The following is a 27,134-nucleotide window of genomic DNA, read 5'->3' as shown; positions in this document are numbered from 1 at the left end:
AACCAGCTGCTTTATGTGTGTGTTCTAACTCTGCCCCAGGCCGTACAATTCTGCTGTCCACCCACCATATGGATGAAGCAGACCTTCTGGGAGATCGCATTGCTATCATCTCACATGGGAAACTCAAGTGCTGTGGCTCGCCACTCTTCCTGAAGAGCACTTACGGAGACGGATACAAACTGACACTTGTCAAAAAGCAGAGTGAAGGCAGAGGTGCGTGCGATTTCTTTGTATGACTTCTAAATTGCTCTTGTTTTCAGTGTTTCCACCCCCATCGACTCTACAGTAAAATTGATAGTAGGAAATGCCAATAATAGGGTGCTTGGACCTATCCAACCCAAGGCAGTTTTTTGTCTGATGTCATTCCCGTCACTACATATTTAGCTAGGTAACACTTTGTTTGAAGGAGTGTGCATAAAGCCCAGTTCAGAACAAAGATTTGCGACAAGATTAAACCGTTTAACAACATTGCAGGGTAAAATTGCAGCAGTCTGAACTGCCCCGTCTCAGCTCGACAAAAGCCAGTTACTAGTGTGACTCAGCTTGTCAAGTCGCCAGTGGCTGGTTTTAGAACATTAGGGACGTCACCTATTTCAACTGCTAATCAACTCATAGCAAAGCCAGTAATGGTGGAGAGAGAGGGAGGATAACATGCAGCAAAGGGCCTCGGGTCCGATTCAGTTCGGGCTGCTGGCAAGGACTGAACTTACACGGGGCACGTGCTCTACCAAGTGAGCTAGAGTTTTTGGCAGAGGCTTAGAGATAACATAACAACATAACCTGCCAATGTCTTTGTTATGACAACATTAATTAATTATCAAACTTAAAGAAAAGTTGTATGTGTTAACATTACATTTAACTGTCATAAGTGGTTGGCTTTGATATTGGCTGCCATGAGATCATGACGTTGAATTAGGGGTGTAGTACTTGAGTCGTTTTTCTATTGTGTCATACTTGTCTTGGACTCGTTGGTATTTAGACTCGGACTTGGCCATTGGTCTCGCCAAATGTTCTTTTTGGTCACGACTGAGTCCAGCACTAAATGCTTTTTTCTAAAGTAACGTCCCTCTTCAAAATTAAACCATTGCTGAACCATGCAAAATAGGTATTGGTTTATTTCAAAATCCATCTAGAACAGACATTGACATTGCTGTGTCATATACCCCAATCATCAGGCATCAATCATTTTCAGACACAATGTCAGCGAGCACTTTGTACTATGGATTTTTCAGGACAAGTAATAAAGTCAAGAATGTGAACACACACAGACACCCACACATAGACACACGCATAGACACACACACTCACATATAGACACATACACTCACACATAGACACACATACACACAGACACACATAGACACACACAAACAAGTTTAGATTGTAGAACTACTCTTTATGCTTTTCATTAAGTTATTTATTTAAATCTATTGTTATTATTCTACTTCTCATGGCTGTGCGGTGTTGTTTATTTATTTTGCTTGACTTTTCCTCCTTTTCATTTTCTCTCAGTTGTTTTCGTATATCAGCTGTATATTGCTGTCTCTTTGTCATTTTGTTGTTGTTGTTTGTTTGTTTGTTTGTTTGTTTGTTTGTCTTTCTCCGCCCCAAGCCCCCCTCCCCGTTCTCTTGCAGGTATGATCCCTTCTCTGTGGTGTCTGTTTGTGTGTTGTTTGTGCCCCCCATCCACATTTCTGTCCCCCTGTCCGGCCCGGGTGACAAATCATAACATAACTAAATAAATAATAAAACAGACAAAGGAGTATATTAAAACTCTCTTGTTAAAGTAAAATCTGTTTGGCACAACAAGGTATTCAGCTCCTCATACTGTATACCAGGCAAGACAGCTTAAAAAAAATGTGAACATGTCGGTGTTTTTAGTGACACCTGTGTTGCTTGTTACATGTAATATTTTCCATCAGCAGTCCAGAATGTTCTTGTTACACCATCTAAAATGTAAAGTTACACTTAAGCTGTATGTGACTTAAGTTAAATTCTTATATTTAAATGAAATAATATGTATGTAATATATAACTGTTGTGTCTCATCTTGTTACTAACATTGTACACCTCCTATTCTCTTTCAAGTCTCTCCTAAATTTATCTGTTCTTTGTGTTTTTTTTACTGACAGCACTGTTTTCTTTGTCTTTTCCTTACCTGTGTCACTCTTCTCTATTTCCCTTGAACCATCATGTCCTCCCCTGTTCCATCCATCCTTCCATCCATCCATCATGTTGTGCGGCTCCTTTCATCCTTCAGGACAGGGTAGCCAGCTGCAGCCTCCTTCGTCTCTGTCTCTATCCTCCTCTCTGTCACCTTGCTCAGAAGCTCGCGTCACCCAGTTTATTTGCCAGTTTGTGGCGTCCTGTCTGCTGGTGTCCGATTCTAACACTGAGCTGTCCTACGTCCTGCCCTCCGAGGCCGTCAAGAAGGGCTGCTTCGAGAGGCTGTTCCAGGTACACAGACACACCCAAAAACCTTTTGTCTTGTTTATGGTCTTCTGTTATTTAATAAACAGTAATAAGAAGAATATTTCAAGCAGAGGTATTATAAAAACATTGTCAAACTGGCACATTCACTTTTTCCAGCATTCTAGAGTATGGTTGGGCATATTGAAGATTTACCTAAACCATGTCATACATATCTTATCAACCTGAGTTAACTCATGTCAAAATGTCTGGTAATGTAATCCCTTAGGAAAGGTTGTCGTTAAAACAGCCAGCTGTGGGTCAGTTAGTGCAAACTCCTGCTGTAAAGGCAATCATTGATCAAACCCACAGAGTGGATTTCACTGGATCATGCTGGCTCCTCCTTTGGCCCCCCTGTTGTTCTGTGTTTCAAAGCGTGCAAAGAACTGGTTCAGTGTGTCATCTGTCCTGTAGGCAGCATCTTAAGCCCTGACCAAATTAGTTGGCAAATTATTTTATTCACTAATAATAAATTAACTACTAATTCCACATTGTCTTCTATTCTGTGTGCTTCCAGGCTTTAGAGGAGAGCTTGGACAGCCTGGCCCTAACCAGCTTCGGAGTGATGGACACAACCCTAGAGGAGGTTTTTCTCAAAGTGTCTGAGGAGGACCAGTCACTGGAGAACAGTGATTCTGATGCGGGTAAGACCAAGTTTCTCCCCTGTGTCCTCAGATAGCTCAACACCTCCACAACATTTTTAGTTTTCATAAATTAGTAATGATTTCTCAACAATAATAGATTTCTGCAAAATGTGTACCGTCTGAATTAAAGCTCTGACATTAGATTTTTTTTTTTTCATTCTTTGGCTCAAGGCTGTGTTTATAATTTGTTCACTCTCTATCTCTTGGCAGACATGAAGGTTTCCCCAGGGGGCAGCTCACTGGGGAAATCCTCAGTGGCTTCAGGAGACCTGGGGGTGCCACAGAGTGGACCTTCAGTAGAGAGTGAGAAGCCGGAAGTGGAGCTGAGTAATCTGCAGATGTGCTCCAGGCTTAGTCAGAGTCAGTCCTCCCTGAAATCTTCCTCGTCCATCGGCTCAGTGAGAGGGGATGAAGGGGGACTCTACGCCGACTTCTATGGAGATTATTGTCCACTCTTTGAAAATGGCCAAGAGTCTGACTCTGCCAGCATGAGGGGTAAGACAACAAGATAACAGATGTGCTGTGTCTGTCACTAAGCCTCATGACAGCTCCAACCAAAATATGTTGGTTTATACATCACATTCATGTTTTTGCTTTTACTGCTCAAATTGGAACTTATGAACTTATTCCGGGAGGCAAACGAGATTGCCTGACCCTCAGATATGCTTTACGCGCCTCCCATAGAGTGCTTCTCGGGATATTTGGGGTGTCGTTTGTCTGAAAGAAAAGGCTGTTTCCTCCTGGAAGAATTTTTTAAAATGTGGATTATTCAATAAAAAGTGGGAAAGTTTCCATTGTATAGGCAGAGGGCTGTGGTTTGGTAAATGTATGACAACCGTTGTAGGAGCATAGTCTGAGATCACTATACTGTGATACTCACTTGAGTTGACCCAATGCTATTATCAATGAGACCCAGTGCTATTATCAATGAGACCCAATGCTATTATCAACGAGAAAAAAGTCAATTCTTGAGTATGTACGATGAACATGGGAGAAAAACGAAAAAGCTTTGGTGGAAGGATTAAGAAACCTCCAAGGATCACTTAGGCCAAGCTGGTTTATAAAAGATTTCAATGTGGTAGCAGAGTTGGACAAAGTGAGGGGTCTAGAGGAGGACCTGTCTAGAATAGGATCCTGAAAAAGGTTGAAATCGCCACCTATAATCGGATAATGACTATGTCTATATCAGGAAGGGAGGAGAAAAGTTGGGTGATAAATTTGTCATCATCCCATACAGGGGCGTAGGCACTCACTAAAATAACTGGGATGTCGAACAGCCTGCCTGATACAGCCACAAAACGCCCATTAGGGTCTTCAATAGATTTCGATGGTTCAAATGTTATATTTTTACTGGTAATAATGGCCACCCCTCTTGCCCTTGTGGAAAACTTAGAATGAAATACATGACTCATCCAAGGTCTTTTAATACGTGAAATCTCTGAGGTCTTGAGGTGAGTTTCCTGAAGGAAATTAATATCCCCTCTGAGTTGTCTCAGGTGTGAAATCACTTTGCCCCTCTTAATTGTTCTATTGACTCCCCTAACATTCCACGACACAAACCTGCAGCCTTGGTTTTGAGGTGTACTTGTGTTATGCATTACTCACCCTTTGTTAAGTGGAGATGTACAGTGACGATGCCTTTTTTTTGGGAGGATTGGCATAAAGAGAAAAAAAACAAAAAAAACAACAACAATGAAAAACCCTATTAACACATTTAAAACCCCTATATAGCTTCCAGTTTCTTTATACACACTGATCCTCATGACTTCACAACTTCGCTCGAGAAATTGTAACCCTTAAAGCACAGACAGTCAGGCAATAACAGAGAAAAGTTTAAGTGCCTCCCATGTTGTAAGGTCTAAAACCAAACGGAGCTTAAACGTTGCAATACAACAGACACTATGGAAAATTTCCCCCAGAGTATTTTAGAAAAAGAGAGAGCAGTGCAAGTTTTCCCATTACTCCACAACTTTAGAGCAGTAGGGGGCAATATGCCCCAGGAATAGAAACCAAAGATGTAAGTAGAGAAGCTGCTTCTTCATGTAACATGAAAAAAACATTCATCAGAAACTCCCACTGCGACGAAACAGGCATCTTTGTATTAAACGTTTAACTGATAAACACATGTCACTCATGTGACACTAGTAAGAGTTCACAGTCACTGTGTGTTAAATATTATCGTGTCGAGACACTCGGCACAATCGGCTGGGCGAGTCATCCCGAAGCCCGTACCGTAGGGGTGGTATGGTTCACAAAACCCACAGTTCGGTTCGTATCACGGTTTTAGGGTCACGGTTTCCGGTTCTGTACGGTTCTTGTGGTTATTTTTTCTTTAATCTTTAACACTCCAGAAATATACTTCACCATATGATATATAGCTTAATTATCCACAATGTAGGATACAGTATTAAAACATAGTTCTATCTTGTAATCATGCACAAACGGAATTTGACTTTAAGCACATTATTGGGACCATCTCTGAGGAAAGCGAGGTGAGATTTTGATACAGCAAGAGGGAAGACATTGATACAAGCTTTTCATTTATTTGGCAAAAAAATTAGTGTGTATCGCCATTTACAGGAACATATAGGGCCCTATCTTGCACTCAGCGCAATTGCCTTTGTACACCAACGCATGTAACATTCCTATTTTGCACCCGACGCACGGCGGACTTTTCCCTCCACAGACGCACGTCGGTAAATTAGGGAATGTATTTGCGCTCCCGGGGGCAGTTCAGCGAAAAGAGGAGGCGTGTTCTGGCGCAAACGTTACCTGGTGCTATTTTGCAGTTTCAGAAAACAATTCCGCCACTGACCAGGAAAAACCTAGTCTAAAGTCAGTGGCACTAGTCTAAAGTCAGTAGCGAGTTATTCAGATGCTATTTTAGGGGCGCATGCTTGGCCGTAATGTAGCGTGGGCACAACGCGCATACACTTCTCTCATCTAAACGGACGCAGCAGTTCCCATTTTTGCAAACCATACATAATTACAAAGAAAAATATTACTTCAGGTGTTTGGATAGATCAGGAGGCACTTTACAGTACAGTCCTCAAAAAGTCGCAGCATTCTTTGTGGCTTGTTGTGTTTTACACAACATTTCCATGAATCATGGATGTGTTGATGACATAAATGAGGAAATATTAGAGGACTTAAGGAGACGTGATGTTGAACTACGGTGGGATTGGACACTCCGGCGGAATCTGGTCCGGGAGTGGCAATGCGCTCCTGGTGGAGCGGGTGGACGGAGATGGAGTGGGGGGATGAGGAAGGGGCACAACAGGTGCAGGTGGTGCGTTTGGAGGCCCACGCTCCATGGCTGCAGCAATCCTCTCCAGACTTGAGGAGATGCGCCTGAGAGGAGCAGCAACATCGCCACCTGGCCAAGACGGACATTTATTACTTTGCCGCATCTCGGACAGCTCCCGCTGGCGTGCGCCAGGCAAATCCGCCGTCATAAAAGCAATCCGCCATAGAACAAGCGCGCCTGCTCTTAAAGGGAATGTGAGATGAGGCTCTGATTGGTTATTTTCACGTTACGCCCAAACCACACCTAGCTACTTCAGAACAACCCATTTTAGATTTGCGTTTTGCGTTTCATACTTGCGTTTCAGATTGTTAAAATAGGGCCCTTAGGGTTAAGGTTGAAATATTACAGAATAACAGTTGAAATAACTTGCATTTATCAAACTAACAACTTCAGTGTAGCTCTCACAAAAATACAGGTCACGTGACCTGCAGCACTCCACACACCACCGTTGAGGAGCGGTCGGCTCGCCGCCTCTCAAAATCTGACGAAAATCTTTTAAACTGACCTTTGTCGATCTGAGATGAAGACAGATTCAGCAACTGCATGGCCTATTTCTCGCTTAAAATGTTTTCAGAAACACGTTTGGGTAAACTATTTTTGTAAAATATGAGATCATATTCTCAACGAGACGCCATTAGTGTCTGTTTTGAAATTCGGGAGCAGCCAGCCCCACGTGACACGTTCGTCCAATCATCTGCCATGTGTTGCGTTTGTCACGCTCATCCCGCTCGTCATTTCCGGTAAGTGTTTTAACATAGGTGTTGAAAGAGGGCACAACGGCAGTAAGTGGTTTGTGCACATTAGAAGTGTATTGACGAACCACGCTACACACACACGTTCCGAACTGAGACAAGCGAACCGTACGGTTTGGACGTTTTTTCATGAACCGTACCACCCCTACCATACCGGTGAACAGTGTTAGCATTAGCCGCTAGTAGATTAGCCCATACGCCAACTGCAGAGATGGGGCAGAAAAGCAGCATCAGGGGGCGGGCATGGACCTCACGAAGGCAGTGGCTTCTTCGACTGAGGAGAAACATTTCTTGTTGCCATTTTTCTTGGTGTTTTGAATCTTTGCAGGGTAAAGCAGAGCTGGTCGGAGGCCCAAGTTGTACAGCTTAGCCATGACATCGCGGTAGGCCGCGCGTTGCTCTAAGACGTTGGGGTCGTAATCCTCGTAGATGTGGACTGGTGAGTCACGGTACTTCAGGTTGTTCCTCTGTTTGCGGGCCTCCCCAATTACCAGCTCTTTGGTCTGGTGCCAGTGAAAGCAAACGATCACAGGCCTGGGCCTGTCTCCCTGCCGCGGCTTAGCAGCTAGGGAGCGGTGGGCTCGGTCTAGCTCTGGTGGGGTTTGGTTGGTCCCCGAATATCTCCATCAAGACTTCAGAAAAAAAGGTTGTGGGTCATGGACCTTCTATGGACTCCGGCAGGCCGACAATCCTGACGTTGTTATGACGGCTTCGTCCCTCCAAATCGATGTTCTTGGTTTTGAGCTTAGCACAAGCCTCTGATAAAGTGGAGCATGATACTTCAAGGGCTTTTTCTTACACTCCTTGAATTTCTTGAATGCTTCATCTGTGTGGCTTTGGAGTAATCCGGGAAAAGCATTATGTTATTATTCTGCCAAGTCAGTTACCCTTGCTTCAACACCAGGTCCCTGTCCGATGATCTTAGAAATCTCACTAGAATGGTTCTGGGTTTGTCTCCTGCCCTAGGCTGCTGGCCGGCGGTTCCACCTCAATTTCTCCCTCAATCTCCAGCAACTCCCAAATCAGCTCCATCAAAAACTTGACTGCATCTCCTGCTTTTTTGCCCTCGTGAATGATGACAAAACGGAAATCTTAATTTCTTTTTCCAGAGCATATCCACCTCTCTCTTGCTAGCAGCTGGATTTTTAGGTCTTTCCTTCCCCAGCAGCCTCAATATTTTCCACGTGATTCTCGACTGTATGCATTCTGGTGGTTAAGGTGGAGAGTTTTGTCTCCATCTAACCGATGGAGGGGCGAATTTCCTTCTCTCCAGATCGGCCGAAATCTTCTCCAGTGCTGCAAATATTTTACCAATGTCCACCAGTCATTAGCCTGTTGCCTTTCTGCTTCGGTCACAGCAGCACCACCATCTTGGCCCTTTACAGCCATGTCTCTGCCGGCGTACATATGCTTCTTAAAGGTCCAATATGTAATATATTTACTGTAATTAATGCACAAATGACCCCAATGCATCATCAGATATTAAGGAAAACATGCTAAGTTGAAATACTATCTTTTCTGACAACAATGCTAATGCCAGTATTTTCTCATTTAGAAATTTCCATTCCATGACGGAATTTCTGTTTTTTGTTTTGGCCTGTGTGTTGTTATCATCTGCCCAGTTTGACAGCCAGGCCGGGTTGCCACATTTACCTGTAAAAACATAAACCCAGCGGGCTACAGCTGTAACGTTAGTACAGCCATGAAAGCAGCAAACAAACGATCAACAGAGATAGATTCTAACCGACCTGAAAAAAACAGCATGTTTCCAACAGTTGTGTGACCAGAGACGTTACAAAAGATGTAGATAGCTTAGAGCCCAAAAGGACGCTGAGTTGGCTAATTTCCTCCTGAACAGGTAAGCATTAGCTTCAGGCTAATTTATCACAGCTTCAAGGGACAGGCATTTTATGTAATTTCAACATTTGTGTACTCAAATTGAATTATATAGCTAGAGTACCCAAGTAAAGTGAACCCGACTGGTCCTGGCTAACGCCACCATGCTAACCCTGATAACTGCTAACATAACCGGAGGATTAGGCAAGCAGGTCACAGCTGTTTACCACGTGTAGCCTGTTCAGCAGCCGTAGATGACAATGATGAGTTATTTTTAGCCAAGAAAGGGGGGCTGTAAATTGGAAAGAGAGGACTGTGAGTTTGCTGTGTGTTTAGCGATTGTTGCCATAATTATAAGCCAATAAAGTGTGTTCAGTCGGGTGGAGAGGATGGCAAGGTAGTGTTATTTTTAGCGTTTTTTTACCGTAATTCTAAGTCAAGGGAGTGTGTATGTCCGTCAGGTGGAGAGGACGGCGAGGTTGTTGTGTTTTAAGCGGTTTTTACCGTAATTCTAAGCCTAGGAAGTGTATTTGTCCGTCAGGTGCAGAGGACAACAAGGTTGTTGTGTGTTTAGGGTTTCCTCCATAATTCTAAGCCGAAAAAGTGTGTCTGTCAGTTGGGTACAGAGCTCCACGTGAGCACAGGCTTATATGATTGTCAATATAGACAGCTTCTAACGTTAGCTACTCCGCTTGCTGTGGAGTAACCTCAACCTGACAACCTCGGTGAACTTCGAGTCTGGGAAGGAGGGGGCGGGGGAGACGACTCTCTCCAGTATTTTGAATTTGTACTGCAGTAAGCAGTTTAAACACTAGCTGTCAACATATTTATGTGCCTGTATGTGATGATTGCTTTTCATGATTGAATTGTCTTGTTGCAGTGTTGTGTTATTTGTTCTCAGGTCTCTCTTGTAAAAGAGATCTTTTTCTCAAGACTTCCTGAATAAATAAAGCATAGTAATGAGCGAAATATTGTATGCATTGTACTGCAAAATGTGCAGCCATTTTAACTGCTATTCGTTTAAACTCATTTCATTTATTTTTCCATTTTGTTTTTTTTCTTCTGATGTCTCCTTCACCTCCAGTGGATGCAGAGAACCCCTCGTCCCCAGAGCCAGAGGTACTGGAAGGGCAGGGCAGCTTCAAGTTGGAGGGTTGGTGGTTAAAGCTAGGTCAGTTTCATGGCCTCATCATCAAGAGGTTCCACTGTGCCAAGAGGAACACTAAGGGCCTCTTCTCTCAGATCCTCCTGCCTGCCTTCTTCGTCTGTGTGGCCATGACTGTGGCCTTATCTGTGCCTGAGATTGGTGAGATTTTACCTATATTTTTAAGAGTAGGTTTTTATCCTGCTTCTCTGTCCTACCAGGAAGAGCATTGAAGTGGTTGACTGCGCCTACAGTATAAATTAACTGCATGAGCAGCTGACTGTCTGCAGCGGTACTGGCACAGCTGGGACAAACTGACACAAAGTCTTTGGTCAAACTTTATTTTCCGGTACATTAAAAAGACGTAATAAGCCGAACTTTGTAGAAAATTAGACCATAACTATAAATAATGTTGTTCTTCTTAGACATAAACCAATTATTCAGGTAATACCCTAATTAAAGGCCAAAGGTCTTTATTAGACAGAAAACAAACACAGTTATACGCAAATAAGAAACCATACACCTAAATTTAGCTGTAACTAGAAACGCATATATTGCCGTATTAAAATCTAAATATACTATATCTAGACAATATATTATTCAAAATTACACTATATTTAGAAACCAAATACCGGTGCTTATTAGAAAAAAAGTACTGGTAATGTCAAACGACGTCGTCACATCTGCTGCAACTTAAGTGATTCATGCCTGGAGGCTGAGTCCCATGGTGTTTGTAGGTGGTAATACTGTATGATATATATACGCTATATTAATTCATCCTTTATCGACGCTCTACTTCCCTAGTTAAGACATTAGAACATGTAATGTTACCATCTGACCAATATAGGCTGTAGAAGCTGCAGGACATAACCTTACAAACCCTAACATAATCTTTATTTCCTAGTCACATCCTTATTAATGGTTAATTAGCAACAGATAAGAACAAAACTGTACTGTGAAATTAAGTAGGATATCAGGCTTATTTCCCCTTATTATTATCTTATTAGAAGGTAATGTGTACACATTCCCACTGTTAGATCATATTAGAAGGTAATGTGAACACCTTACAACAAAAATGACTAATTGATGAACATCTTATAAGTATAAAGGTTAAATAAACACACGTGATATTTAAAAAATTTAGTGATTGATTAATTGTGTAGGCTTTACAGTTCGCTTGTGTCTGATCTTTTAACGTTACAGCTGCTGGCTGCTTCATCCTTCATTTGCCTTTGAAGACAGAAGAGAGAATTTGTTACTTGGAAGTGTTACAAGCAGTACAGCAGTGGTCAATATTGTTATGGTTGTAAAATAAAACACAAAAACACTGTAAGTTGTCAGAGCCAAATCATGAAATGACTGTAAATAGGATCTGTATTCAGTAAACAATAAATACACAGCAAGCTAGCCAGGCTATAGCTAGTTGTCATAGACTAAACATTGCAATGTCACAAAATACAGATAGTTATTGTGCTACGTGAAGGTTTAGGAGTAGTATAACCAATGACTGAGTATAACTTAACTTACTGTGAGTGTCACCAAGATTCTCTATTTCTAGCTAAATCACTCTATGATGACTTCTTCTTCTCTTGATTAATAGCAGATTGCAAACAACTTTTAGGTGCATACCGCCACCTACTGAGTGTGTAACATTGTGTCATTTTAAAGTGTTCTCATGTTCTACTCACCAACCCTGTGTTTTTTTGATGATGGTTCCACAGTGACTGTATTCTGATTCCTTCTCCTCTGCATATTTATTGCAGCAGCTGGACAAGGAAGTAGGTTAGTCTAGTATCGATTTTTGACCATTTTAAGATGAGGGGAGAACATTTCTCTTTATTTGATTTCATTTAAAGGAACACGCCGACTTAATGGGACTTTAGCTTATTCACCGTAACCCCCAGAGTAAGACAAGTCGATACATACCCTTCTCATCTCCGTGCGTGCTGTAACGCTGTCTGACGGTTCCAGCATTAGCTTAGCCTAGCACAGATCCTGCAGGTAACTGGTTCCAACTAGCCTACTGCTCCGAATTGTGACAAAAGTGACAAAATAACGCCAACATGAACCTATTTACATGTTGTGATTTGTAGAGTCACAGCGTGTACAAAAAACAAGTAACATGAGACACAGCCATCTTCTAACAGTAAACAAACTGGGAACTATATTCTCAGACAGGCTTGCTGCAAGCATATCACTCCGCCCAAGTACTATATTCTTCCACCTGAGAATATAGCTCCCGGTTTGTTTACGGTTAGAAGACGGCAGTGTCTCATGTTACGTTGTTTTTTGTACCCGCTGTCACTCCACAAATCACAACATGTAAATAGGAACATGTTGGCGTTATTTTGTCACTTATTCGGAGCAGTAGGATTACTGGATCCATTCACCTGCATGTTCTGTGCTGGCCTGATGCCGCTGGAGCCGTCAGACAGCATTACAGCAGGCTTCAAATCCTCTTCTATATACTCACAAAAAGACGCAATTGAAACTTCAAACCATTCATGAAAAATTCAGCTATTAGGCTAATCTCAGCAGTTTGATATCTTTTACAGTTTTTGTGAAATCACTGTCTAAGTTTAGTGTTCATTTCAGGATTTTTCTGCATTGGTAATGGTATTGCGTGACTTACAGTGGGTGATGTAATTGCTAGATCACAGAGCCTTAAACATCTTAGTCCCTTCTCTATAAATTGCCCTCACGCCCACATTTATTACTTGTTATACATGATTTATATGTTAAAACGTAAGTATTCTTGTCTAGTTTCAGCCAATGTGCTCACATAAGCTATAGGACTTATAATTTTTTGAATTATCTGCCTCAGACCAACAAGACGGTCGGTGGATCTTTCATTGACGATAATGGTCCACTCTTGAGCCAAAAACGCAAACGCAGATTATTTTGAAACCGTGATTTCAGAGTAATTTCTTTATTTTTATCTACACAAATTATATACCAATAAGTTCGCAAAGGCCTTCTGGCGTTCATGATGAGGTCATTTTACCTATTCCACCTATAGTTTAGGCTGTGTGAGGGTTCTTTTCACAGGTCGCTCTCTGTGTCCCTTAATGGCAGCAGTTTGACACGGTCAGCTAACGGTCGTTGGCTGATTAAAGAGATCAAAGCAATCTCCTCTATGTTTTCAAAAATGGCCAGATGCAGCAATTTCGCCAGACAGTCAAATTGCAACTACAGACAGTAGTATTAAGATTAGCGCAACATACTGTTAATTTACACACACACACACACACACACATCTTCATTGGTCATGTGCCCCTGGGTGGCCTAGTGGTAGAGGCTCTGTCCTTGATGAAGGGGCTGAAGGTTCGATTCTGACCTGCGGCTCCACAGCAAACGTGTGGTTTTCATTTATTATTGTGTACAGGTGTGTCGTAATTAACTCAGTCTCGATTTTTTCATCAGAGCGTATCGCACGGTGTGGCACAAACATTGTCTGACACAAAACACAAATGTTGCTGAATGAATAGCGGATTTATTCCACCAAGATGGCACAACAAAACTGAAACTGCAAGACCCAGTTAAACCACCACTACATTTTACACAGCATCAGCTTTTTTTTAATACAGCCAGTACTCACAATGCGAGCTGTGTGTTGTTGTGGAGATAGGTCTGGCAATGCAATACACAGATGGCCTGCCCATTATACCGCTTTCACACCAATGCCCAGGGTTTCACCAAGGTTGTATGATCAGGGTTCAATCCTCCTTTTGGAAATTTAAACCAAGCCAGTCAACAGGGGTATATCCCTGGTATGACATTTCAAGGATCACCTGGGTCTACCTGGGAGCACTACATTTCTCTTTGTTTGATTTCATTTAAAGTAAAGATGGGCTTTGCTGTTGTCTTCACGACTCATTTTAAAATAGACAAAGAAAAAGAGAGATTTGCGCTACGCAGCAGACACTGAACTGCAGTCTGCAGACATTTACCACTGTGGTGCTGCGATGTGTGCCCGAATGGATGCCGCTCGCTTGCCACTGCTGTGCCACAGCCTACAACACCTACAACTTTCATACAATATGGCTATTATTCAACTTTTAAAGATTTATTGTCAGAACAATTATCACTTTTCCACATTTCTTACAACTTCACCTTCTTCTTACACATTTTAACTAGCAATCCAGTATAGCTTTAGCAAAAAAAAAAAATAATTATTCCACATCTTTTATACATTAGTGGTGCTATTCAAATTCATACTTATTAAAACCATTCCCACTTTTCCAACTATTCTCACTACTTCAACTTCTTCTTACGGATTTAAAATATTAATCCAGTTTAGCTTTAGCAATTGCATTCACACGCAGGAAATGCATTTTCTAGTTGGTTATACTACTGCTAAACCTTCCCATAACACAATAACTAGTTTATCTGTATTTCATGACGTTGCAATGTTTAGTCTACGACAACTAGCTATAGCCTAGCTAGCTTGCGGTGTATTTATTGTTGCTGGATGCAGATCCCATTTACAGTCATTAAATGCAAGAGAAACGAGGGACGAAGTGGCAGCAGTAACGTTAAAACATCAGACACAAGCAAAGCCTACATAATTAATCAATTAATAAATGCATTTTTGAAATATCCCGTGTGTTTATTTAACACTAATATGAAAATATGCATCAATAAGCCATTTTTGGCTAATAAGACTGAGGAAATAAGACTGATACCCTACTTCATTTTAGAGTACAGTTCTGTTCTTACGTGTTGGTAATTACCCATTAATAAGGATGGGAAATAAAGATGGTTATGTCCTGCAGCTTCTACAGCCTATATTTGGTCGGATAGTAACATTACATGTTCTAATGTCTTAAATGTGGAAGTAGAGCGTCGATAAAGCATAGCTTATATATATTTATATATATACAGTATGTACTACCTACAAATACCACGGGACTCCGGAGCACCTCCAGGCATAAGAGACTGAAGTTGCGGCAGATGTGACGACGTGGTTTGACATTATCAGTACTTTTCTACTAATAAACAACGTATTTGGTTTCTAAATAGAGAGTAATTTGGAATAATATATTGTCTAGATAATATATTTTGAGTTCATTACGGCAATATATGCGTTTCTAGTTACAGCATAATTTAGGTGTGTGGTTTCCTATTAGCGTATAACTTTGATTTCTGTCTATGAAAAGCAACATTATTTCTAGTTATGGCCTAATTTGATACAAAGTACGGCTTATTACGTCTTTTTATTATACCGGAAAATAAAGTGCGACCAAGTCTTTTTCCAAAAGATGAGTTGGGGGGGGTCTTCTATCCGGGTCAATATTGTATTATAAGGGCAGTAAGTGCTCTTAGTAATAATAAAGAATGCACTAACAAGTGGATGAACATTCTGTTTGTCTTGTTTTACAGGAGATTTGCCACCCCTGATCTTGTCCCCATCTCAGTATCATAACTATACGCAACCTAGAGGCAACTTCATTCCCTATGCCAACGAAGACAGACCCCAGTACAGGTAAGAAAAAACTGAGAGGTAATTTTTCTGCCTATAGATGAGGATAGATTTAGATAAGAATGACCCAAACCGGTTGGTTGCAGCTTTTGGGGGGAAATTATTGCAAAATGTCAACAGAAAAGCTGGTTTTAGGATCTCCAAACTGGGTAGCTTCAAATTAAGGAAAACGGAATGTATGACTGTCAACATGGTCAGCTAAAATCGTCAGCATGCTAACATGCTTACATTGACAATAATCAGTATAATATTTGCCATCTTAGTTTAACATGCTAGCATGCTAACTTTTGGTAATTATCCAATTCATACAATAGTTGTTGAATATTCAGTGTGCACCAAAGTGGTGGATTGACAAACAGACCAACATTGTAATGCAATATTAGTTGTGATAACAGCTAACTTGAATCACAAACTTATAACTAGTGTCAGAAACAATAGTATTATATGCCAATTGCTGTACTTAACAGACTGAAAACACACAAGGCCCAGCAATGTTAGCCATTTGTTAACCCTTCCTGCTTCAGTTTCCAGACTGTGCTCAGGATGCACAGGGGATACTTCTGGGTTAAGCTCCTTCCTTCCCTTTCCTCAGCAGTTGGCAACCAAGACCCGGGAACTTGGCTTGGGTCTTGATTTATTTACTCATAAACTGTAGCTTTTTATTTACATAGCACGCTTAAAACAAAAGCAGTTGACCCAAAGTTCTTTTCGGTCAAGGCAGATGGTTTAATACCTGCCTCAGTACAGATAAACAACATTACAGGGATAAAAGGTACATAACAAGCAACAATACAAAATGTTACACAAAACGACACCATAAGCCGAAGTCAAGTAAAGAAAAATAAAGTAAGAAGAGAAGGAATCAAATATATTAAAAAGCAGTATATGGAAGAAAAAATAAGTCAAGAAAGGACTTGACAGAAGCCGAGCCGCCTCAGACTGAACTAAAAGTGTGTGAAGAAAGGTATGTCTTTAAATTTGATATAAAAATATTAAGGTTGGAACATGACATAATGTGGGACTGGAAGCTGTTCTAGACACTGGGAGTAGCAACAGAAAAAGCTTTGTCACCTTTGGTTTTGAGGCATGAGTGATGGACTGAGAGGAGTTGTTGTGAGGATGGCCTGAGTGACCTGGGGGCAGAATATGCAGTTATCAGATTAGTAATGTATTGTGGAGCTAGTCCATTTAAGGCTTTAAAAACAAATAGTAAGATTTTTAAATCAATTCCTTAATTTATCTGGTAACCAATGCAGGTGAGCCCGAACAGAAGTGTGTTGTCTTTTCGTTGTTCGAGTTAGAAGTTTAGCGGCTGCATTTTGAACTATTTGGTGTCGGGAAAGGGTGGAGTGGGTCAAGCCAAAAATACAGGGAATTATAATAATTTAGCCGAGAGGTGATAAAAGCGTGAATAACTGTTGCCTGGTCCTGGTCGGATAAAAACAGCTTTAATTTAGCTGGGATTCTAAGCTGCTAAAATCTGCCCTTCATAACACAACTGACTGACTGTTAAAATTCAATGAAGTGTCCAGGAAGACACCATGATTTTTAACTACATTTTGCAAGTTTGCGGAAGGGCCCAAACACATTGGTTAAGCTGGTGACAGAGCTTGGAATGCCAAACAGTTTCTCGCCATCAAACATTTGATATCATTTAGACAATTAAAAGTGTTTTCAGAGAGCAGGTGCTATTAGGTGTAACAGGGAATATAAAATGCTGTATTATCTGCATAACAGTAATACAAAACATCATATTTCACAAACATACAAGCATGTATAATGAAATAAAAGAGGACCTAAAATTTTACCTTGGGGGATGCCACATTTATATATACATTGAGATCAACATCTCATTTGCAAGTGAGACCTGAGAACTAAGTGAAATATCAAACAGAAATACAATCAAATGAAACTAAGAAAATATTTAAATATCAAGACAAGTAGACCAAATATAAAATTATTTTATACAATTAAGTTAAGAGTTTAAAAGATTTAAATTAAAAACACATTTAGACTGACTTCGCCCTCCAGGTGTTTTAAAAGAATGACATGGTCTATTGTATATTGTGGGTACAGGAACCAGTGTCAACAGAAGAAAGGATGTCATTATAAATCTAATGCAGAGCAGATTCTGTGATATGTAGAGCACTGAAGTCTGATTGGAATTTGTCGAAAATATTGAATTAGTTTAAGAGAAGATCTGGGAGAAAACAACTTTTTCCAAAATCTTAGAAAGAAACTAGCTTGAAGATGGGCCTCTAGTTATTATGGTCATTGGGGTCTGAATTGGGTTTCTTTAGTAACAGTTGTTTAAAACTGGATGGCACGACTCCATGTATTAAGTAGTTATTTAATATAGCCAAAATTAGGGATCCTTTTGTTTGCACTGATTGTCCATTAAAGGTAACACTGTCCAAATCAAGGTGTACAAAGCTGTAGAGATATATATCCAACAAAACTAAGCAGCTGCCTGTTCTGATTCTTCAAAGTCTGATTATATGTGCAGATAAGTTGTAAAAAATGTGTTTTGTCTATTTAATTATGCTGCAATACTGTATAGAATGCAACATGCTGTATTGGCTTTACATAAGAAACATTTAATATATTTATTAGAAAAGATATTTGCTTTTGGACAGTTTAATAGTAAAAAATTAAAGGCGCTGTATACTAGGGCTTTGACTTTTGCCCAAAAATCATATTCGAAGATTGTTGTTTATTAATATTAATATTAGAATATATTCAAATATTTATTAATAATATTTTGACCATTAAATGCCTTCAATAAGACCTATATTTTTATCAAACTGAAGTTGTAAATGTTCTGTCCACCAGAGGGCAGTGTATCAGTCAATGTCAATAGGCAGACGATGTTTTCAGAAGAAAAACACAATTATTAAAATTGTTAATATTATTAAAAGTCAGACCCTACACAAACAGTATGCTTTCGACAGGAAGTTTGGAGATTTCTCCGTAGCCTACGTAAGCGGTCTGATGTTAATACTTGTGCACTGGTGTGTGCGTCGAGCCGGCGTCTGTGTGTGTGGGGAGTGTGTTAGAGGGAGAGAGTGACGGTGATTACCGGTAGCTTCAGAGTGAGTAGTGACTCTAGAGTCATAGTGAAAGGAACAAAGCGTCTCCCCTGTTCTTTCGGACCACAGTGAGACATCTGTAGCAGGAAAAGTTAACCCTCTCATATTTATGAAACACCACCTGTTTACTACAGCCTACAATCTCTAATTCTGTATAGTGTCCTTGGGTTTCTTGAAAGGCGCTATATAAATAAATTTATTATTATTATATTATTACATGCATCATGGTTCCTGGCAATGGACAGTATTTGGACACCGCACCTTCACCAAATGTGTCGAGCAAGCTACATTAAGACAACACTAAGTTGCCACAGCTGGGCTTGGTGACGAGCGGCTATCTAAATGAAGGATGACTGTGGTGATGGATGTTTATATGTGCAGGCGGGGGTCTTCGGTCTGGTCACATAGGGCCGTGATATCTCACTATGTTGTACCTCGTTCCTCTCCTTCAGGGAACAGAAGTTATAGTCATAACAATTTGTTTTGTTAGAGTCAAAATGGAGAAATTACATTTGGGACTAGATCTCTTTGTGACTGTCAATAACCAGTGCAAAAACAATTGTATCATCTCTGGCCTCCTCTCTCAGGAGCAAGCTGTCACCAGATGCCAATCCACAAAAGATCATCAACACCCTCCGTCTGCCCTCGGGAGTGGGTGCTACCTGCGTCCTTAAAACCCCCTTCAACAGCACCCTGGACCAACTGGCTCTGACCCTTAACCCCAGTGCCAACAACTCCAAGACCCTGGCTGCCCGCTACTTTGACTCCATGTGTCTGGACTCCTTCACTCAGGGGGTCCCCCTCTCGAACTTTGTACCCCCACCTCCTTCACCGGCACCTTCAGATGACCCAGATCCTCGCTTTGAGGATGGACTGTGGAACTTCACAGTCGCACCTCCAACAACAGTTAATGGTGAGTCCATCTCATAAAGCTGCAACCCACTTAAATGTGTGCAGTTTTAAATATCAGAATCAGAATACTTTATTGATCCTCTCAGGGAAATTGGTCAGTTGCAGTGAAACTAAGTAAGAAAAGAGCTAGTCAATACGTGGATGAAAGTAAAACAAAAAGTTAAGTAGAAGTGAAGCAGCGTCAGCATGTAACACTCAAAGGGAGGAGTTATATAGCTTGATGGCCACAGGCAGGAACGACCTCCTGTGGTGCTCGTTGGTGTATCATGGATGTCTGAGTCTGTCACTGGTGCTCCTCAGACTGACGAGTGTGTTGTGTGGAACAGTTGTCCAGGATAGAGTGTATTTTGAACAGTATCCTCCTCTCTTGCATTGTCTTTATGGAGTCTAGCTCCAACCCAACAACATCACTGGCCTTCGAATCAGTTCAGTCAGGAACACTCTCGTCATAGATTTACCCATTTATTGCAACAAATGGAAATACAGTTATGCTTGGTGCTGATGGCTCTGCTCTTGATAATGCTCTCTGGACCAGGGAAACAGGGAGCACCATGCAGAAACCCCCAAAACAACTGCTCAGCATGGGAGCATCAGCTAGAACATGTAAACATGTATGTGTAGCAGCTATGTACACTACCGGTCAAAAGTTTTAGAACACCCCAATCTTTTTAGTTTTTTATTGAAATTTTAGCAGTTCAAGTCCAATGAATAGCTTGGTACAAAGGTAAGTGGTGAACTGCCTGAGGTTAAAAAAAAAAAGTGAGGTTACCCAAAACTGAAAAATAATGTACATTTCAGTATTTTACAAAAAGGCCTTTTTCAGGGAACAAGAAATGGGTAAACAATGCTGTTCTACAGCTGCTGAATCAGCATTCCCACTAAATAGATTCATTCATCTGCAATTTGTATTTGGTGGTATGGCTCTGTTCTGGGGCCTCCCCGCATTTCCACGTGCATACGTGGCAAGCATGAGGCAGGAAGAGCACACCTCCCTGCCCTTCCATGTGCATGTATAGAAAGCCTTAAGCGTGGTGAGCAACAGTGCAGGATCATTTGAGCAATTGTGTTGAAACATGTGACAATGTGTGTACACATTTGCTGTTTTGCACAGATTATATAAATAAAGGAATATTTTTCAGTCATTTTGTGAGAAAATAGTATCGTGAACTTAAAATTGTGAATCGTATCGTGAGTTGAATGTATCGTTACATCCCTAGTATTGAATAAACATTTTATCGTCACACTGGTCACTGGGCTACTGTGCCACTGTGCCACTGCCTGACACAGGAGCACATCTGTGATCCAGTGCACAGCCCACGGCCAGAACATGATCTTTCCGCCCCGACAGGCACCTAATCCCGCACACGAGACCAGCAAGCAGCGGGGTTATATGGTGGGTGCAGCTAAGGCAACGGTTGTGGCAAAAACAAATTTGCCAAAGGAATTGTAAAAAACTTCCAAGATTGCACGTAGCAGGAAAACAGACTTTTGCTCTGTGCGCTCCGCTTCTCGTCACCGGGAACGCGTGCCAGCTGCTGACTGCTTGAGTGACACAGGAGTGTGCTTCAAACCACTTTTACTTAATCTACACCCACACTCTAGACTGTTTTTATGTCTGTGCCTCAGTTGCATGTTTTCATACAAAAGGAGCTTTACAACCTTATCACAGCTGAATATTTCATCATTGCAGTTTTAGAGCCTACATTTAATGTAGCCTTGATTTAGGTGGTCATTTACATTTAAAAAGATTGTAAATCTAGTTCTTTGAGTAAATTATAACAAACCACAGTCAACTTTAATCAAATAAAACTATAATAATAGTAGTAATAATAATAAGAATGATGTAATTTCCCACAAAACAGTGGCTAGTGAAAATCAAGTCACTGTCTTGAACTGGAAAACCACTAGCCACAGTGGCTGGTGAGCAAATAAGTTAATGTCAAGCCCTACGTGTATGTAATGAAATGCATATAAAAACTAGCCTGGATGCCAGCCGAACTTAGACCCGCCCACAACATTTGATGTTGGAAAGTTCGGTCTGGACTTGATCCGTTGTGGAGCAACTATGCTCGAACCAGAGCTGTTCGGACGAATTGTTGACCGGTGTAGCAGTTGATGAGGCGTCGCGTCGCTCGCATGGTCGAGCCAACCCCCTTTGTGCCTTCCCCTCAGCAACCCACCTGCCCTCTTCTGCCGTATGGCAACACTAGTTGCCATACGACATCCGCCAGCGGGGTGGATGTTTTGGCCTATACTAAAAGGAGTTGCTTTCTGACACTTCCCTGGTTAATTAGGTTTTAGAGACACACATGCCCTCCGTTAAGGAGAGCCCCTCGCCCGGATCAGGGAACCCGGGGCGAGGCAAGAGGCTAGACACGTCCCCAATCCCACAGGCTCTTATCCCCCTGTGTATGAAAAGCACCGCCCGGAGGGATCTTTACAACCAATGATTTTTCTTTAGTACTCACGGTCTGTAGCCGTTCCTCCCAGGGTCACCGGAGGTCCCTTCCTTCTTAAGGACGCCTGCTTGCCCTCCTTGGTCGCCGGACTGAGAGAGGCGGTGCTCAGAGGCTCTGACCGGGCCGTGCGGGTAGGGAATTGCACTCCCACTAGGAGCTGACAGGAGGTCTGCGAGTCCAAGTCGATCCCCGCCGGCCGCAACTGGCCACGGGCAGTTGAAGAGGAGTCTGACCTGACCCCCCCGTGAGAGGAAACCCTCCCCACTTGGCAACGGGTACAATGAACCTCAAAGAAAATACAGCACTTGCAAAGGTTTGGTCCCCTAGCCCAAAGCCGGGCTCAGGTAGTTTTTATTATCTTGTGACAAAAGCAGAAATTAAAAGCAAGTGGTCCTTTACAAAATAGAAATAAGGCCTCTGCTTTAACAGAGGAATTTAAAGCAGCTTCTCTTTTTCCTTTTTTTTTTTTTTTTTCTCCCACACTCAGTGAGTGCAGGCAATCCCCTCTCTGGCTGTGAGAGGCACATAAAGCTTTTCCAACGCAGCAGAAAGTGCAAGGGTAGAAGGAGAAGGCTTCACGGCATTCCGATGCAGCATAAGGCGCAAGGGTAGAAGGAGAAGGCTTCATGGCATCCCGATGCAGCATAAAGTGCCTGGGTAAAAGAGCCCGAAGGGGGCTAGCTACTCGGCAAAACATTCATATTAATACACAAAAAAACATTTACTCCTCCCAAAGTTATAAAGGGTGAAGTACTTTATGTACTTTTTTGCCCTTCTAAGGTAATGTAGGAAACGCTTCACAGACAAAAAAGGAAACTTAATATGAGCCACACAGCACGTGCGATGTGCATTGCAGCACGTGTGTCTCAAGATGCATGGGGGGGGGTTTCAACACACACACACACTGTAAGCAATGATGTAGTTTGCTTTTCAAAACACATCTATTACTAGTTATTCTGTTAATACTAACAACGTTATATATGTTGTAAAGCAAGGGATGATATGGATTCTGCTATTTCTTTGTTTTGGGGTTTTCATTCCGACCCTCTGGTCAACAGAATCAAATTGGCAGGGCGGGCTTTATACGATGATGGACAGATGATCAACAGTAATGGAATCAACCACAACACCAAAGAGCGCTTGGGTTGAATTTGTTTACAACAAAGGTGGCTGCCGCTGGAGAATTGAGATGTGTAGATTCCGCCATCGCGTCTGTTATAGAAGATATCGAATTCATTTTAAAATCCTCAACCGGCCCGTCTCAGCTCGACTCAAACCAGCTGATGGTGTCGCTGTAACTCAGCTGTTTAAGTCGCAGTAGATAGACTTCACCTCTTTCAACAGCCAATAGATAAAGTCAGCTATAAACTATAGAAATAAAATGATTAATAATCCATTTTATTTCTACGTTACCAACTGTACGAAATGGCAGAGCCAAGCCAAGCCTTTTTTGGTCCAATTCATGCACTGATTAATTCCAATTGATTTTAGGATACATTTCTCAACTGGTTTAATAATGGCCTAAATACTTTAAAGATCTCTTTTCATTTGATGATCTGCTTTGCATCCTTCAACCAGTGGCTAACCAATTTGGCCTACCAAAGGCCTTTTTATACTTTCTTTTTAGCTATCTTTAGGTTAGGCATTATTATGCAGTGCCAGACACCATCTCTCCTAGTAAGCACCTGTAAATGGTATTGATACTTAACAATCTCCTAATCTATAAAGGAGTTGGATCCCCTCTGTGTACATCTGCGGGGTAGGGGTTAAAGTGGGATTTGGCAAGTGGGGGAATCCTAAAATCCGGAGGGAATGCACCAAATTAATCAGAGCACACTGGGCCAAATTTATTGCTAATAAGACTGGTTGCAGTGCTGACAAACAACATAGCATTAAAAAGGCTTCTTTTTTTTAGTCCGGCATAGTGCTCACTCCACATAAAACGCAACATTACATTACTTCCAGCTAACTTCACAGAGAACACTGACAGCAAAAAAGCATCACTGATCTGTTTTAAACAAATATTCAGTTTTACACCAAATCTGTCAGCATGTTAGCGTTTCGTTATGGAGTTAGAATCATGCCAAAACCTCACACACACACACACACACACACACACACAAAACGTGTTTTACTCACGCCCAACGATTCACAAACAAACTCAGTGTGGTTTGCAAATACAAAACATCATTCACAAACTAATGCATTTTGTTCTCCAAATAAGAAACCTACCTATCAAACAAATACAGTATGTTTTACACATACAAAAACGTATTTCTTCAATGACAAAAAATATCCTGCAAGTACAAACTAAAATCTTTCAAGTACAAAAAAAAATCTTTCAAGTACAAAAAAAAAATCCTTCAAGTACAAAACAAATTCTACAAGTACAAAAAACTGTCACGTGACTTTTGGCACTAACTTTCCGCCTTGCTGATCCACACACAATTGCCCTCAGATCCACACACAAATGCAGGTAAATTTTCTAACAAATGTCCTGTAATTCGCACTCCACAACAGCAGGTGGCGCTGTTAAGTCAATTTAAGCCTACCAGGACCATAGATATATACACAGGGCTTGACATTAACTTTTTGAGGCACTTGTCCTTTGGACAAGTACATTTACGTTTCACTTGTCCATGAACAAAAGTCACTTGTCCGGGTAAAGATTCATCATTTTATAAATTCTTTTGTGTTTTGCTAATGCCGAATTTGAAGAAACCATTGAAAGCATCCAAACACTATCAACATTAATACAATTCAGTTTAAACAGTAGAAACAAATGTGTCCCAAGAATAGATTTCCCCTTCAACAAGAAAAAAGCATCTCCAGACTCATAATACAAAATTATACTTTGCACGCCGGTGTGCAGAAGTTAATATATTGAGATTCTAAGTGAATATTTTAAAGTTTCTCATTACTTTCAGATTCCTAGTCAATATTCTAAGTTACTATGTCAATATATTGAGATATTCTGAGTTACTAAGTCAATATATTGAGATACTGAACCAATATGTTGAGTTACTAAGTCAATATATTACGATACTAAGCCAATATATTGAGATTAAGTCAATATTTTATAGTTTCTCATTACTTTGATATTCTTTGTTTATATTCTGAGATACTGAGTCAATATATTGAGATACTAATTCAATATTTTGACCAGAGGTAGTGGTGACTTGAACTTATACTATATCTAAAATAATTTTGTAGACATAACAATGGATTTTGCCACTAAATGTTGGTGTCAGCGTGTTTTTTTTTTCTTTCTACAATTTTTACCAAGGGATCCTTTAAAAAGGTGTAGCTACTTTACAGTTGACTATTACCTGATATTTAATCCGCTACAAACGAGTAGCGGAGCAGCTAGTAACGTTACGAGACAGAGAGCCAGCCGTCAAGAGTCAAATTAACTTCATGCTTCATCCGCACAAAGCACATTTCTATCGCCACTAGTGACAGCTTTATTCGGCTCGTTTTCTGTGAACGATGTGGGGACGGGGTAACCAAGCGTAGTTAGCATGCTAACGTTAGCTAACTAACACCGGCTGCCTGGCTTGCTGGTTCCGCGGTGCTTTCATGCTGTATCGCTTACAGAGAATGAGCTAAACAGTGGGCTGGGTCTAACGGTCTTGTTTCAATTCTGTAACATTGACGAAATGAGTGGCATTTTGATTTGTTTGAGTTTTAACTTGTCCAGTGGGGCAAGTAAATTTCTCTTCCACTTGTCCTACAAAAAATCCACTTGTCCCGGACAAGCGCACAAGCCTTAATGTCGAGCCCTGTATACATGCGGATTTTTGTAAACGTTATTATGGTGCATAACTTACTGGAACAAAACTGAGCAGCGTGTTGTTGCTGATGACAAAACCACTGATTATATATATGTATATTGAAGCGATGCTGGCGTTAAAGACCCGCTGATCGTTGTCTGATTCTCTGAAATGAATGCCGGCATTGCATTGTGGGAAATCGGCTTTGCATGCGCCCAACTCTGATCATATCGTGTTCTGTCTTACAGCCTACTGTAATATTTCACCAGTAATAAGACCAAAATAATATTAAAGTAAAGAAATGCATACTATGATAATATCTACATATATGTTGCTAGATGTAGTATTATAGTTTAAAAAATATCAAAACAACAAAGCAGCTTCCCTGGCCGAAATAGACCGAAATAATAACATTAAAAGAAATACAATTAATCCATGATAAGATCTGGTGAATAAATGTTGATTAAAACAGAGGTTATTGGGCTAAAAATACCAATAACAGCAAAGCTGTATACAGCTTCTCTGTACAGAAATAATCGTGCTGTGATCAGGGAATCTGTGCGTAGACCACGGATGATGATGTCATTGACCTACATGCATCGCATCCGTGGGCCCATCACAGAATTTTCTGCGAATCTGTGAAACTGCCACAGTTTTTGAGTTAAGGGGCCATGTTCATTTCACAGAATTCTGTGAGACCGGCAGCCTGTAGGCTACTACGAAGCAAGATCAACATGCTGGATTTCTTCAGTTACCCGGCTTCACCTAACCTAACAACCACAATTCAGTCGCTGCTTCCTAAAACAGGAAAGAAAGCTGGCAAAAAAAAAAAGTTTTGTGTGTGTGTGAGGTTTTGGCATGATTCTAACTCCATATTTTGTTCCCTACTTAGCCTGCTGTAAGTAACCGTAAGTGTAACGACTAGTGGCTTACTGGTACACTTAATGGAACTGAGACATTGTTAATGAAATTCTGACAAAATTAATAAAGACCTCTTCTATGTTTGCATAGAACCTGTGACATCTTCTCCAACCCTCCCCCTGTCTATCCATGAGCCGGTGCGTTGTACCTGCTCCATGCAGGGGACAGGCTTCTCTTGCCCCAGTGGGGTGGGAGGACGGCCCCCTCTCATGAAGGTGGTGACAGGTGACATCGTGGTGGACATCACAGGCAGGAATGTCTCTGAGTACCTGCTTTTCACATCAGACAGGCTGCGCCTGCACAGGTAGGAGCTGTAGGAGCATGTCATATTTTTTTTTTATTTCAAT

General features: G+C 41.2%; 1 protein-coding gene across 2 annotated transcripts in view; it reads left to right on the top strand.

Annotated features, from left to right (window-relative positions):
* Positions 1-27,134, top strand: part of abca2 (ATP-binding cassette, sub-family A (ABC1), member 2) — a 184,327-nt gene that overhangs the window by 109,539 nt on the left and 47,654 nt on the right. For both annotated transcript variants that reach the window (XR_003692659.1, XM_028579340.1), the window contains exons 23-30: positions 40-213; positions 2,260-2,456; positions 2,986-3,112; positions 3,323-3,607; positions 10,092-10,313; positions 15,534-15,636; positions 19,310-19,635; positions 26,878-27,091. Coding sequence is in view for 1 of the 2 variants with exons in the window: in XM_028579340.1 (XP_028435141.1) it covers positions 40-213; positions 2,260-2,456; positions 2,986-3,112; positions 3,323-3,607; positions 10,092-10,313; positions 15,534-15,636; positions 19,310-19,635; positions 26,878-27,091 (1,648 nt within the window). In the remaining variant the exon portion in view is untranslated. The remainder of the gene's footprint in view (positions 1-39; positions 214-2,259; positions 2,457-2,985; positions 3,113-3,322; positions 3,608-10,091; positions 10,314-15,533; positions 15,637-19,309; positions 19,636-26,877; positions 27,092-27,134) is intronic.

Source organism: Perca flavescens, chromosome 5, assembly GCF_004354835.1.
Source record: "Perca flavescens isolate YP-PL-M2 chromosome 5, PFLA_1.0, whole genome shotgun sequence".
Taxonomy (NCBI): Eukaryota; Metazoa; Chordata; class Actinopteri; order Perciformes; family Percidae; genus Perca; species Perca flavescens.
The sequence above is the reverse complement of the archived record's forward strand: the minus strand, read 5'-3'. Positions and strand labels throughout refer to the sequence as shown.